At 31.6% G+C, this 16,251-nt stretch overlaps 1 protein-coding gene and 1 pseudogene across 2 annotated transcripts; both read right to left on the bottom strand.

Moving 5' to 3' along the window:
- Nucleotides 1–868: 868 nt before the first annotated feature.
- LOC143550757 (serine carboxypeptidase 24-like) lies at nt 869–7,042 on the bottom strand. Its single transcript, XM_077041352.1, has 9 exons — nt 6,684–7,042; nt 3,794–3,901; nt 3,590–3,685; nt 3,301–3,393; nt 3,031–3,116; nt 2,084–2,481; nt 1,349–1,444; nt 1,146–1,251; nt 869–1,052 (listed from the first exon to the last, which is right to left on the bottom strand). The coding sequence occupies exons 1-9, from the start codon at nt 6,922–6,924 to the stop codon at nt 909–911; spliced, it is 1,368 nt and encodes a 455-aa protein (XP_076897467.1). The 5' UTR covers nt 6,925–7,042; the 3' UTR covers nt 869–908.
- A 4,459-nt stretch (nt 7,043–11,501) lies between these two features.
- LOC143550756 (serine carboxypeptidase 24-like) lies at nt 11,502–15,486 on the bottom strand (annotated as a pseudogene). Its single transcript, XR_013138382.1, has 7 exons — nt 15,226–15,486; nt 13,245–13,352; nt 13,041–13,136; nt 12,830–12,922; nt 12,619–12,704; nt 11,709–12,106; nt 11,502–11,600 (listed from the first exon to the last, which is right to left on the bottom strand). The product of XR_013138382.1 is annotated as a serine carboxypeptidase 24-like (transcript).
- Nucleotides 15,487–16,251: the final 765 nt, after the last annotated feature.

Here is a 16,251-nt window from a genome sequence, read left to right as displayed (position 1 = left end):
TCATTCTCTTTATTGGCAAACAACCATCAAAACCAATATAATTTTAAGGATTTAAATCTGTATCAAGAAAAATAGTTTTATATAATAGAAAATAGTTGGAATACAATTAATGTAAATAATATACAATACAAAATGAAAATATATTGAAAAATAATAAACAAATGATAAATTAATGATGTCTGTCTCATCTAATAGAATGCGTCTTCTCACGTACAACCGTGATTGTGTGTATTGACAAACGAGTATATGAGATATGGCCAACAAGTTGAACCGATGAAATGTTGGAGACATGGATTCGAGTCTTCGACTGTACATCCGATTTATAAGATACCGTTGCTTGAATGTTATTGGAGCACAACATATATAGACAACCATAGGAAAATAAACACTTTCAATAGTTTTATTTTTGTAAGAACATCTCTAATAAACAATCTCTCTTTCATGTTGAACTCAAGCAAAAAACTCACACGCAACCACTCTCTCTCTCTCTCCCTCTAATATCCCCGCGAGGACGCTCATTTCCATATAATTCACCATCTATATATCTTTCATCTCCACGTAATATGCCCCCCCCCCCCCCCGGTCCCGTCAAAATAGGAGTGTTTGAGGTGAAAGAAGGATAATGCTAATACATCTATCAAAATTTTAATCCAAGTGGAACTAAAATTATAACTAATTTAGTATTTTAATTTCGTGCAAATAATATAGTATGACTAATAAAAAAAACATAAATTATTTAGTATGTTTTATCTTGCATATATCATAGGTCTCCTGAAATGATATCAAGTTAACAACACAACAATTTCCATTTAAATTTGAATCAATCATATTCATGCATGTTTAATTACCAACCCACAATTTTCTTTTTATGCAAACTGGTCATATATGAATAACCTAACCTTACAAAATCATGACCTTGGCAAATTTTTGCCATTTAAAAACGAGTCAAATAGAAGAAACCCTCTTTCAGGCTGAAACAACGGGACTTCATGACCGGCTCCCCTAACCGTTGCGAACGTCAACCCATCATAAACTTCAGTCCATCCTCCTACCTATAATTATCATGTATTACACCAACATTTTACACATATGACACATATATAATAAATTTGTGTTTCGGTTATAGTGGCTCAAGTCATTAGTACCTGGCCATTACTGTACCACGGGTACCATTGGGTCTTTACCGTTAGATTGAGTTGGCTCAACGATAATCTTGTTGCAGTAACTGGTACAACCGAATCTGTATCACCACTGTGTTTCAAAATACAATATATATACCATTAGATTGAGTTCGCTCTACGGCGTTTTGAACGTTATTTTTTAAACATGATATGCTTAAGCAATATACCTAAACACCCATATTCTATAACCAGCCGCTATTAGTGTCTTGTATTTCGGTAGCATCGAAAACTCGGAATCCTTCCAGTTGTCCAAAAGTTCATCACTGCAAAAACAATCAAAAACCAAAATCTTTAACACTAATGTGTAATGTATGCATGGTCACATTTTATTTGTTTGGTACTTTGGTCTATGCATATATATATAATATATATGTATATATATAAGATAAGGATCCTAAGAGAACCATTTGAAAATTGAAAACTTTAAAACTATTTTGGACCACTTAAAATCCACTAAAAAAATATTTTAAATAATTATAAAACAAAAAAATATTAAAAAGTAAAAAAACCAAAATTTATATTTCATTCCGGTTGCATAAAAAAAAGAAAAAAAAAACTCGTATTATACACATGTGTATAATTTCATTTAATCTCTAGTTACGTAATATACACATATGTACATTATCATTTACCTTAAATTGTACATATATGTATAAAAAATTACATGTATGTACATATTATACATATATATATAATTTAGTTAAACCGAGACATTTTTTTAATGAAAACCGGGATGATAAATAAGAATTTTGGTTTTTTTACTTTTTTTTATTTTTGCGTTTTTTTTTTGTTTTATGATTTGTTTTTTACTTTTGGGTTTTTTGTGGTCCAAAATGGTTCTAAAAGCTCTCAATTTCAAAATAGTTCTCACATGATCTCAATCCTATATATATATAACCTACCTACAAGCAGTCCACTTGTATGGAATCCCTGTATAATTTGCATGCATTGCGTGTTGCACATCAGGCCGGTTATAATACTTCTCAGCTCTCCTCTCAACGCATGGATCATAACCCGAAGCTCGTCTGCGCACAAGTGTGTTCTTGAGCCTGGTTAATGTAAAATTACCTGAGGTTTTGTTACAAGATGGTGTATAAATACTATACTGATCAATCTCTCCAAACTCATGACTCCATGCATAGTTTATAGCATTATCACAATTTTCGCTATACTTTGGTGTTGTGAAATTGCAATGACTTGTGATTGATTTGTAGGTTGTGTCGGATATGATCGAATGAGTCCACCAATATTCTATTGTGCCAATGTTATCATACTTGTTATCCGTCACCGCGTTTCCTACCTACATCAAGAAGTTGTACATTGTAGGCCAGTTAGTTGTTACTTTGTGGGGTGTGCAAGAAACCGAAAAAACTGATCCAAAACTGAAAAAACCAAAAAATCGAACCGAAACAAAAACCGACGGTTTGGCTTTATGTTTTTGTAAACACCGCACTAGCGGTTCGGTTTTGGTTTTGCATATAAAAAAACCGAAAACACCAAACCGAACCGAATTTCTAAATTTTTGTTTTTTTTTTTGTATTTTATATTAAGTAATTTATAAGAATTTAATAAATACGTAACTCCAGTAGTCTCTTATTTTACAATTAACAAAATTATTTATACCTAAATTCATTATTTTTGCTCAAATGACAAAAACAAAAACAAAAAACCGAAACTGAACCGAAATAAAATGAAAACCGAAAAACCGAAACCGAACGGTTTCAAAAACTCCAAAAACCGAAGTTTTTGTTATCGGCTTGGTTTAGTCAAAACCGCACCAAACCGCACCACGTACACTTCTGCTTTGTACAATAATCAGATGATGCATGTTATGAAGAACATAACTTACCATAAACCCTTTTAGATTGATGATTGGATTGGTGTGATTCATGTTGTAATTGTGGATTTTTTCAGCTAATTGAGGAACATAATGACCTATATAAAAGATTGCAAAATTGAAAAGGAAATAAGTACAAGAAAAATAACAAGTAAATTGTTTATAATTGTTTTTCATTCATATTAAATTTTTGTAACAGATTACATTAACCTCTAGATTACAAATTAGTTATTTAGTTTTATTTTCAGCCTTATTTTGTGGTTGCAAAGAAATTAAGATTACCTGCATAACTCTCTCCAGATATATAAAACTCTCTATATTTGTATTGTGGAAACCTTGACATCCATCTTTTGAGGAATTTTAGTGCATCACTAGCTGCATCATAAAACACAATAATGAATTGTATATTATACCTTATTAACATACATTTTTTAACTAACATTATTATTGTTATTGTTACTATTATTATTAATTTACTTTTATATATTGTGCATATAACGTCATAAATTACACTTATCTTATATTTATCTAACATCATACGTGAAACTAGTTTATATCGATAGAAATCTACCCGTCCTCTTGTCACCCGAGTCTTTAAGGTTTGAGCTTGTATTCGTGTACGAGAAACCAACACCGGCTGGAGACTCCAGAAATAGAATATTCGCCTCTGGTTATCATATAAACTTGGTTTAGTATTAATTTAAAAAAAAATATCTCTATGTTACTTCTAACTAAAATTGTAGTTTATTGATGCAACTGAAGTTATTTAATTTACCTTTATTCCAAGAGTACTTATTGAGTGAGAGGGAGGATGCATTCTTGTTAATTCTGAATGGTCCAATTTCTTCTGATGCTCCATATGCTATTGATGAGCAACCCGGTCCTGCAATTAAATACAAGTATATGATTTTAATATGTTCATATTATTTACTTAAAAAGATAATAATTAAATATCTTTATTGGTAGATGAAATAACATGATTAAATGTATATATTTTGAAAATTGAAAATCTACTAAAGTGCATAATCAATTCTACAAATATAAGTCACTGGGTCCGGATCACGTGAACGCGTTTTTTTAGTCACATCGTAAACAAGGTATGCTCAACGATTCTTAAGGTCTAAATCGAAATGAGATTTTGTGGCCCTTTTCTTAACGATTGTGAAAAAAACCACTTATAATTGGCCTCAAATTCATGGCCTGCAACTAGCAACATACATGTTTACCACCAGACCAATACATATTTTTTTAGTTTAATTTGCCAATTATAATATATCCATATATAATTTCTTTTTGTTTGATTTGGAAACCTTAATTAGGTGTGGGTCTAAAACTTTAACTTAAGTTTGTTGACCACGAGTAGACCTGATTGTAAGCCATCTATTACAAGTTAGCGCGTGAAAGGTACTTTAAGGATAAACCCTAGAGAAATAAGAGCCAGGGCCTGTTAGAGTGGACCAAAGGTGAGGAAGGGTGCTTGTGACACATTAGGTAAATCTCACCAGATAGTTATCTTCTCTTTACACTAGTAATCAAAAACATATATGTGAACTTATTGTGGGCAAAATCGGTTGGTATAAGAGACCAAATGTTAGTTTAATTGACAAGGTGGGTGGTAGTCTTGGGAGGGGTAGGGGTTGTGTGTGTTTATGGTTTATAACCCTCACTTTTCAATTTTCATTATACAATTTGTAATTTCAGTTGCAAGAAGTGTGTACAAATTCATGAAATTTATCCATTTTAATTTTTACATAATGTATATTACAAGGGTTTCTAATCTAGTTTTTAATATATATTATCTATGATACAACAAGTTGAATGACTCGAAATAATACTTACAAACAAAATTTTGATGTCACCAAATGCAATGTAAAAGAAAATTAAACATGATCACACTCAAGTTAAAATTAATATTACTAGAACTAATACCAAGTTACTTTTTTAATTTGAAATGCAACATTTTATTTACAACAACGGCCTACCAAATACTAGAGAAAGTACAAGAGAATTATCTTACTTGTTTAAAATTCAAATTTATACTAACTATGTCCTAAGTCAAAATGTCTTTTTCTTACATATGAGAATTTCAAGTATTTTGATTATTTTTTTTGAACGACAAAATATAGTATCTTACCATCCTAACAAAGTGTGAATTCGATAATTTAAACTTAATACGCTGTTTAAAACAAAGTTAATGTTATATACTAAAAACATTTTTGAAATTATAGCGAATATTTGTTAAAATTCAATACTAAAAGAACAAGGCGTCACGGTTTGGATAAAAAATTTCCTTTTTACTGACAATTCCTTCTTAAAATTCTCATATTTATTTCATAGCTACCTACCAATCATTTAAGTATAATTAATTTGATTGAATACTATATTCTTATTTTATATAATATTCATTCTGACCGGTCTCTTTTCTTCAAATAATAACTAGAAAATAAATATGATGCAAGCCTATCTTTTCATCAATCCACCACCTAAGACTCACAATTATTTCATAGAGGGATTAAAAAATGTAAAAACCTTGTGTATAAGTATAATTGTATAAATACTTGTACAGTTTTAATAACTTTTTATTAAAAGTTATAAATATTAACCCGTCGTCTATAGATGTAGATACAGAAAGTGAGAGAGATACGAGTATAAGTTATAAGGTGTTTGAAAGAATTAGATTTTGTGAGTGAAGTTAAAACTTTGTAACTTATAACTTATATAAGTCATAAGGAGGCAATATAAGGAATCCCAAACATCCCTTTTTAGCTTATTCTGAAAATAAAGAATACAAGGAAATTGCCTGGAGTTATTAAACATAGACACATTATATGATTAATGTAGAACTATTAAATTTGACAAGATAATACACAGACACACTCATTGTGTGTATTCAATCAAGTGTAAAGTGACATGTAACCGATGTTGGGTGGGGGTTTGATTAAGCTTATAAGAGGCTTGAATCAAGTAATTAAACTCATGAGATACTTGAACTTGATCTTGATAGATATACGATGATCAAAATTTGTTAAAAGTATCACTAGTTTTGTCACCGTATCGTTTTGTATGCATCTATATATGTAATAACAAAGAGCTTGTAGTCGATCTATTAGTATCAATGTACGTAGAAAATTAACTTGTTCTCATTGAGGGTTAAAGTCCCATGATAACCATAGATGTAGATTTAAAACAAGAATTATATAGGATATGTGAGTTAGTCGTTTAAATAAAATCTATGTATATAAACCATTCTAGAGGGTTGTTGAGTTTAACCAATTATGTGGATGTTGTTGAGCAATTAGAAACCGGTGTATGAGGAGAACATGCATTTAATATGGTGAAGTAAATACACATCATAACTCATATATCCTAAGGTAGATAAATGAGACAATACTTGTGGTTGGAATTAGGTTAATCATCAACGTTAGCCAAACAAACTAATTATTACCAAATCATTTCATCTCATTCTTGTTATAATTAAACCAAAAAAAATATTTAACATATGTACAGCTTTGTTTAATACACACAATGTATTGGTCATTGACAAAAAAATCATCAAATTGAGTCGTTTAATTATATATTTATTTTAAGGTTTCATATGTGAACAATTAAAAAGAAATATTATAAGATGACTGAATGCCATGTAACAATTAGTAAAATAATATTACCTCCATTTAACCAAAGAACAAGAGGTTTGAGGAGTGGATTAGGAGTTGCAGCTTCGGTTAACCAGTAGAAAAGTGCTCGACCATGTTTCTTGTGGACGGTAATGTAGCCGGAAAACTGCGAAAACGCCACCTCTGGCTGCCCTGGCAACGCGGTGATTCGATCGTTTTCTTGTTCTTGATTTAGTGAAATTGTGTTGGTGAACATGAAAGTGAAGACCATACACATAACAAGGAGACCCATCTCTCTCTCTCACTCTCACTATACACATATATATAAGTGTGTGTGAATGGATTATTGTTAAATGACTTATCCTAGAAAAGTAAAAAAAGGATATTTTGTGTCACCGTTGAAAAATATGGTCTCACATTAGAAAAAGAACACATTGTTAAAATATTTGTAGACGAAAATCAGAACATGAGCACCTACCTCTGGGATTGATAATAGTGAAGTGGAAACAAAGTACCTTTTATAATATAAATTACTTTTTTGTAAACTATTTTGGTGGTGGATTCAGAAAAAATTTATACAGGAGTCAGAAGATGATCGGTGTTAAAATCTCATAGCGGTCGATTGATTTTTAACATATATATACCTTCAAAATATTTTTTACAAGAGTCGACCAACATCTTTAACTTTGGTGTAAGTCCGCCACCGAACCTCTTGGGAGTGATACAATTTTTAACACGTGTAGGATTTGGGCAAATTGAAATTGCGCATTAGGATTTGGGTGGCTATGAACTACTCTTCTAGGTTGCTCTAGCGTAATCCAAGCCTTATAAGTAACAACCATCGTTATTAAAAGTCATATATGGTAGTCATACATTTTTAAGACGATTCGAATCCTAGGTGATAATATTTCTTCATATGACCCTTTGGTGTCTTTGTACTTTTCCTAGTTAGTAAAGTCTTTGTTTCTTTAGTTCAAATTATTTTAAGAAAAAATTCTCAAAATAGCCTCTTAATGATGAGAGATTCTAAATATGTCACTTAAAATTGTTTTTCCAGATTTGTCACTCTTCTAACGCATCGCCGACGATGTGTTATAAGGTAGTCCCATCGATAAGTTAGTTAACACATGGTCAACGATGTGTTAAACCTCCAAACACATGATCAAATATGTATTAAGTGTTATGGTTGCCAATGCGTTAAGTATTAATATTTAACACATCGTCAACCATAAGTTAATACTTAACGCATCGTAAACCATAAATTAACACCTAACGCATCGTCAACCATAATATCACTTAACGCATTGTCAACCATGTGTATTCCACCCCCCACGCGTCGTTATCTGATTGGTTTACTAACTCATCGTCGGTATTCCCTAACACATCGTCTGGAGATGAGATCCGTAAGGGACAAAACTGAAAACTTTAATTAGGAGGAATAAACATGAAATCTCTTTCTATAAAGGGGTTATTTTAGGGATTTTTTTTTATTTTAATCATTGACCCCTCACCCTTTTGTGTGACGGCAAAAGAAGGTTTGAGTTAAATTATAAATATGATGGTCTTGGGTTCGATCCCCTTTGAGGGTGAAGGTATATACGATTTAGCTATTGAATTTTTTTTTCTTTAATCATTGCCTCCATCATTTGTCTGCTAAATATTAGTAAAGATTTAGCATCTTTAGCTATCTTGTCCTTTGGACGACACTTTAGAGGTTGTTTAGTTCATTAATATATGAATGACTCAGATATGAATGAGCCTCTGTCGCAGTCAGCAACAACAATAAGTCTGAATGATTCAGACCTAATTTTAACAATTCACAATGTTTTTCTATTTTGAACCAAACAGTCTGAAGTTTGAATGAATTAGATGTTTACATCTGAATGGTTCTATTCAAATGTAAACAAACAGCCTATTAGTTTTTATCCTATTATAATCATTTTTATAATTTTAAAATCTGACTCTTTAAATCTTATGTTTCTAAAACATATGCCACTTCGTACAAGCCATGTCTCCAATCTTTGCCATAGAGAAAAAGGAGTCCCTGTCATGATCAACGTCGTTAGATATTTAACTCATGGGTCAAGAACTGTACAATAATTTCTTAATGTACGATAGGTACGCGACACGCTCAAAGGCAAAACTCAAAACGCTCAAAGGCAAAAAAAATACTAAAACGCTCAGCCAAAAACCTAAAACGCTCAACCAAAAACCTAAAACGCTCAAAAACGGTTTTCGTGAAGAAAAGTAAAAAATTGATCAACGATCCCAAACTGTTTATTTCGGTGAACCAATGATTAATTGGATATGTATTGACGATTTCGAGATCTTGTGATGTGATTTAATGGATCGATTTCATGAAACATAAGTATTATTGTATTCTTGTATGTTAAGCAATTATTGTATTCTATCTTTTCTCTTTAACTCATAACATTGGTGAAGTTATTGTGTTTGATTTTGGGTTAGTTGTATTTAAAGGGGCTTTGTTCACATTTGTCTAAAGATCATAAGTTAAATTGTATTATAATGAATTGGTGGTTCGTGGTGTGCTATGATGGTGATTTTAGTGTTATCAAGATATTTTGGGCAACTAATTAAAATTCATTTAAGACCAAATGAGAATATAGAATATACTTCGCTATAGGTTACCTAGTTGGCTAGGTTACAGTGCACACTCTATTAAGAGCATTCACAATAAGCCATTTTTACATGTTTTTGATGTGAAGTGATACTTGTCTAACCAATCATAATTTTTTTTTCTCTTACCCTATTCACATCTATTTAAAATATCATTTTTCTCACCACTTGATCTCCTAGTCACTCTCACAGTCTAACATACTACTTTTTGGTGAAGAACTAACTAATCGTCACCCTCTTTCTTCCACATCACGCCCTCTCTCATCCATATCACCTTTCCTTTTCTCAAAAGCACCTCTAAAAACATCTATTGTATATGCTCTAAGACTATTCTATTTTTCTGATGGTATTGCACCTCAATAGTTCAAGGGGTGAAACCCACTGTACAACGAGGGTCGGGGGCAACACCCTCGGTAGTGGTCTGATTTGAGATGTTGCCTGATTTGAGATATTGAATTCATTCGAATTATGTTTCAGTTTTTAACAGGAACTTTCATACTTATGGTTGATACCTTTGTCTTATCTGATTAAAGATTTTGATGTAACATTAAAATAACTTCAATCTGAAAGTGATCTTAGTATTTAAAGGTCACCAATATGGAAAACTCCAAACAAAAAACACAACATGCAACTCGATCTACCGAGGCTAGAAGCATGAAGTGCAAACATATCAATTTCATGTTCTTCCAGGACAATTAATAATTGTAAAGTAGAATATGTCACATGAATTTTATTTCCAATTATGTATAATTCATTTTCATTTTCTCACACACTTTGTGTTCGAAGCATACCAAATCAAGCATTAGTTATTGCATTCCTGTTACACAATATGATTGTTTATAATATACAAATATGTAGGGGAAGGTTAACGTACAAATGAAATTAACGTGCTAAACATGAAAATCAAGTAGAGTAATTATATATACAAGTAGAGTAATTATCATAGAGTAATTACATAATTACTCTACTTGTATATATAATTACTCTACTTGATTTTCACGTTTAGCACGTTAATTTCATTGTATTTGATCCAAACCCTATATATCTTATCAACTCATTTCATCTACACCCATGCCCCTGGTAAGTTTTTACCAGCCAAGAATGATTCGAATAGAATAAGCCCTCTTTCAGGCTGAAACAATGGGACCTCATGACCAGCTCCCCTAACCGTCGCAAACGTTAGCCCGTCGTACACTTCAGTCCATCCCCCGACCTGTTATTATTAATACTTAATACCACATTACATGCATATATAATATAGTTGTGTTTAGGTTAAAAAAAACAATAAAACTTTATGACAAAGATTGTATGTTGAGTACCTGACCATTCACATACCACGGGTACCATTGTGTCTTAACTGTCAGATTGAGATGGCTTAACGATAATCTTGTTGCGGTAACTGGTACATTCAAATCTGTATCGCCACTGTGTTTCAAAATACAACAGATAGATAGTTAAGATGACGTTTGTGATATAAAGTTGATCCAAGAGTGAAACACGTTCGAATAAGGCACAATAAGGCGCAAATATTATGATAAAAATTGCATAACTTAAACGACAACCAACAAGTAGAGTTACAAAAACATGGCCAATACGCTAGAAGAAAGGTTTCGTTGCGCCGGCCATGTGACAAACACTATAGGTGGTTTCGCTTAACTCTACGACCTAAATTACATCCTTCGGTTAAGGAAAATAATTAAAAAAGAATAAAGAAAATATTACTTAACTCATAGAGATAAATATATAGAATGAGATACGAAAAGGTTTAGATAATAATCAAATTTTATAGATACATGTGTTTTTTTTGTTATATTATATGGATAAAAAAGAGATACTTTTTACTAGAATAGAGATAAAATAACTTTTATTTTCAAAAATTATATTTAATTATTTTCATGTTACTATTAGACTATGTGTAGCGGGGGCTACAAAATACGGGCGATTTTTGACATATGGCGCCACGTCATCAAAAAGACAATTTTTATTTCGGAGTGTAGTGATATTGTAGATTTGTAGCCTCATTTTTAATTTTTTATTATTATTTTCCATCATCCAACAACATCACCCGGCGACATAAACACCCTCCCCCTCCCCTCCCCCCCACCCCACCACACATCGCCCCAACTTATCATCTGGGGGGTTATCATCAAAAATCAGCCACTTGTCGCCCCATTACACATAAGCTTATATGATAGTTTGTATGTTGGGTTTGAAACATGATGGTTGACCAATTTACCTAAACACCCATATTCTATAACCAGCCGACATTAGTTTCTTGTATGTTGTAGCATTGAAAATTGAGAATCCTTCCAGTTTTCCAAAATTTCATTACTGCATGCAAAAACCATAAAGAATCACAATCTAACAGTTAATAAATAAATAACCATGCATGCATCATTACATTTCTAATATTTACATGTTTTTGCATCATCACATTACCTACAAGCAGTCCACTTATATGGAATCCCAGTGTAATTAGCATGCATTGCGTGTTGTACATCATGACGATTATAATACTTCTCGGCTCTCTTCTCAACACATGGATCATAACCCGAAGCGCGTCTACACACAAGGGTGTTTTTGAGCCTTCTTGTTTTATGATTACGTGAAAATTTGTTGCAAGATGGTGTATAAATGTTGTACTCGTCGATCTCTCCAAACTCATGATCCCATGCATAATATAATGCATTATCGCATTTTTCGTTGTATTTTCATGATGTGAAATTGCAAGAGTTCATAATTGATTTGTAGGTTGTGTCTGATATGATTGAATGAGTCCACCAATATTCTACTGTTCCGATGTTATCATACTTGAAATCGGTCACGGCATTACCTACCTGTACCAAGATATTGTGCATCTTTAGGTTAATTAATTACTTAATTGTGATAGAGTAAACTGCGGTTTTTGTCCCTGTGATTTGTTCAAATCTGCGGTTTTAGTCTAATAGTTTCAAATTTGTGATTTTCATTTATATAGTTTCATTTCAATTGCAATTAAACCTAAATTTATAAACCCCGTTAAGTTTGGTCATTAAACCCACCAACGTGCACGTGATGTGCATTTTTGTTCTTTTTCTCCCCAAATAAACCTCAGTCCTAATTCACAAGCCCCCTCACGCCAGGGGTTGGGGTGTATCTGGGGAAAAAGGACAAAATTGTCTCTCATGTGAAGGGCACACAATGATGTGTTTAATGACCAGACTTAACGAGATTAGTGAATTCGGATTTAATTACAAGTAAAATGAAACCACAAGGACGAAAATCGTAAATTTAAAACTATTGGACTAAATATGTAGATTTGAACAAAACACATAGATGTTACTTGCATGGCATCCAAAATGAAACTTACCATGAACCCTTTTAGATTGATAATTGGATTGTGGTGGTTCTTGTTGTAGTTATGGATTTTCTCGGCTAATTGAGGAACATAATGACCTAAAAAAGATAGCAAAGCAGATAAAATAAAAAAGGAATAAGTCATCATATCTCAAGAATAAATTGATAATAAAAAAACACAAAGGAAAACACACAACTTAATTAATTACTTAAAACAAGAATACCTGCATAACTTTCTCCAGATATATAAAACTCTCTATATTTGTATTGTGGAAAATTTGACATCCATCTTATGAGGAATCTTAATGCATCACTAGCTGCATTATGAAGGCAATAACAAAATTATTTGTACATTAATTTATCTAACTTTTTTGAATATAACATATGATAGATAATTTTATACCATCGTAATTATATATATCAATAGAAATGTACCCGTCCTCTCGTCACCCGAATCTTTGAGGTTTGAGCTTGTGTTCGTGTATGAGAAACCGACACCAGCCGGAGACTCAAGAAATAGAATATTTACCTCTGTATTATAGCATAAACTAGAATTAGTATTAGTTTAAAAAGTATCACTATTTTTAGTTAAAAGTTTTATAGAGATGTAACTAAAAGTTAACTGTTAACTTATAATACCTTTGTTCCAAGAATATGTATTGAGTGAGAGTGAAGATGCATTCTTGTTAATTCTGAATGGTCCAATTTCTTCTGATGCTCCATATGCTATTGATGAGCAACCTGGTCCTGCATTTAGATAGCAAGTATATATATGGTTTTAATATGTTTATATCAAAAATTTATTCATAGTCTTTTTATTTAAAAAAACATGTATGTGTGTTCGGGCGCGTGTATGTATATTGCAATGAAAAACATATTATTAACGTGAGCACGATGAGTTCTACATGTATAAGTGTTTGTGTCTGAATCACGGGAGCCGGTTTTTAAAATCATACCATAAGCAACTTAGTCATGCCAAAACTCGTGCAAGGGTGTTTTCTTCTCAAAGATGCCTCTACTCTAAGTGGGTGCAAAAACGCTTCAAAAGCAAGCGTTGTGGATTTTCTTACAATTTAGCGTGTGAACTATTTAAGAAATTATCCTACAATGTAGAGTGGAGCCAGGAGCGGCAGGAACGCGGGAACATAGTGAAAAGTATATTTTTTTCACTGAATTTTCTCAAACTTCGTACACAAATAATTACGGGGAAGGTTAACGTACATATGAAATTAACGTGCTAAACGTGAGAATCAAATAGAGCTTTTATATATACAAGTAGAGTAATTATGTAATTACATCATAGAGTAATTCTAATTCTATGATATAATTACATAATTACTCTACTTGATTCTCACGTTTAGCACGTTAATTTCATTTATATTTTATCCAAACCCAATTATATGTAATTATTGCTAATATCATAGATTGACAATAACTATATCTTGTTTAAAGGTTCACTAGTTTAAAAAATGTTTGTGGGTTTTATACTTCTATTGTAATTTGTTTAAAGGTTTAAAAAATGCTCGTAGACTAGGTCTTTAGTGGGTTTAATTGTAGTTTGTTCAAAGGTATAAATGATGGGTCCACTATGGTTGGATTAAGCCCGTTGGATGTTCAAATCAAGTGCACTCACGTGGTACTTGACCTTACGGGACCAACCCTTAAGATATGACACCATCCATGTCACCGTTAGGTGTTGGGTCAAATGACCACACGTTTTGTTTTTTATGTTTTTTAACGACGGAAATTTTATCAAGAAAAAAAATGTATGTGCTCTCATTTGGTTTCTTAAATCTAGTACGATAGGTGTAACTAGCGCGTTGCATCAATAGATTGACCGGTATTTTTTTTAACGGTGGAAATGTTATTGAAGAAAAAAATGTTTGTGATATCATTTGGTTTCTTGAATCTAGTACGATAGGTGTGACTAGCGCGTTGCATCAATAGATTGACCGGTGTAATTCTGGAAATAATTATTGGGATATTGTTTTTGTTTTTTTAATTTAAAAGCGTTTGGAAAATCCCCCCCCCCCCTTTAAAAATAAAAAAAAAACTAAGTGAGCATTACTGAGACGGGATTATAACCGTCCATACTGATTTTGACGCTCTATATATGTCTCATTTAATACACAATAGAAAAGAAACCAATTATCGTAAGAGAACCCACCCATTAAATTACAAATCGGTGTATGATCTAGAAGTGCCTTTAGGAAATGAGAAAAACATGCGTTGAATTAATATGGTGAAGTATAAACAACTACACATCATGGTATGATTAGAAAACTAAGTCAGTTAACTAAAAACAATGATCATTGCCAAATTATTTCATATCAATTTTATTTTATTTTTTTGTTAAATACATTTAACAACCATATAGTTTTTAATTAACACATATCACAATAATTGTACCCGGTAAATCTTATAGGTAGTTTTAGATAACACATACCATGTCTAGTATTTATAAAACGATTTGTATAGTTTAGGAGTATTGTAGATTGCCATTAGCAAAATTGAGTGAGGTTGTTTGACTCTAAAACAAATGATTTATTGTATTTTTTAATTCATATGTGAATAACAAAACAAAAAATGATGCATGGACTAGTTAGTAACATAATATTACCTCCATTTAACCAAAGTACAAGAGGCTTGAGGAGTGGATTAGGAGTTGCAGCTTCGGTTAACCAGTAGAATAGTGCTCGACCATGTTTCTTGTTGACGGTAATGTAGCCGGAAAACTGTGAAAATGCCACCTCCGGCTGACCTGGCAACGCAATGATTCGATCGTTTTCTTGTTCTTTAGTTAGTGAAAGTGTCTTGATGAACATGGAAGTGAAAACCAGATACATAACAAGGAGACTCATGACATTTATCATCATTATAGTCTATAGATCTCTCTCTCTCTCTAAATCTCTCTAACACACACATATATATACACACAAGTGTGAAAATGAGATTTTATTATTATTATTATTATTATTATTATTATTATTATTATTATCTCAACCAATAACATTATTTATAATTTCTTTTTGTATTTAGTATATTTTAAAGGTATGTTACGTTATTTTCTCTCCACACAATTGGGTTTTTCTTTCAACTATAATTCTTAATTATCTGAATCAATTTCACTAGAACTTTCTCATTTGTCTATCATTGTGCAATTCATGTTTCAAGGTATGATGGAAGGTATTTGCAAGGTATTTTCTAAACTATTTCACTTAATTATTTCTTAATTATTCCACCGATTTCGTCAATATACACGAAGAAATTGTTCATCGGGTTATTTAACATGATAGACACGAAAAATACGATAGTAATTTTACTATCATCACACATGTTGTCATGTTCTATTGTTATTATTATTATTATTATTATTATTATTATTATTATTATTATTATTATTATTATTATTATATATGCAACTACGTTAATTATTAAGTACATGCAAATTTATTATTACATAGAACACAATAATCACATATATGTTTATGTTGTTACATATATGTAATTATTCTAATACAATTATATGAATTAACATGTTCAAAGAAAACCCTATAGTTACATATGGAGAATGGTTTGTTGTCGTTTTTAAATATATCACACTAATAAACACACATTGCGAATGAAAATAGTTGAATGTCACCAT

This window comes from Bidens hawaiensis, unplaced genomic scaffold (genome assembly GCF_021521415.1).
Source record: "Bidens hawaiensis isolate Kalapana, Puna unplaced genomic scaffold, B.hawaiensis_p1.1 tig00016188_1, whole genome shotgun sequence".
Taxonomy (NCBI): Eukaryota; Viridiplantae; Streptophyta; class Magnoliopsida; order Asterales; family Asteraceae; genus Bidens; species Bidens hawaiensis.
This window is presented reverse-complemented; position numbering and strand designations above follow the sequence as displayed.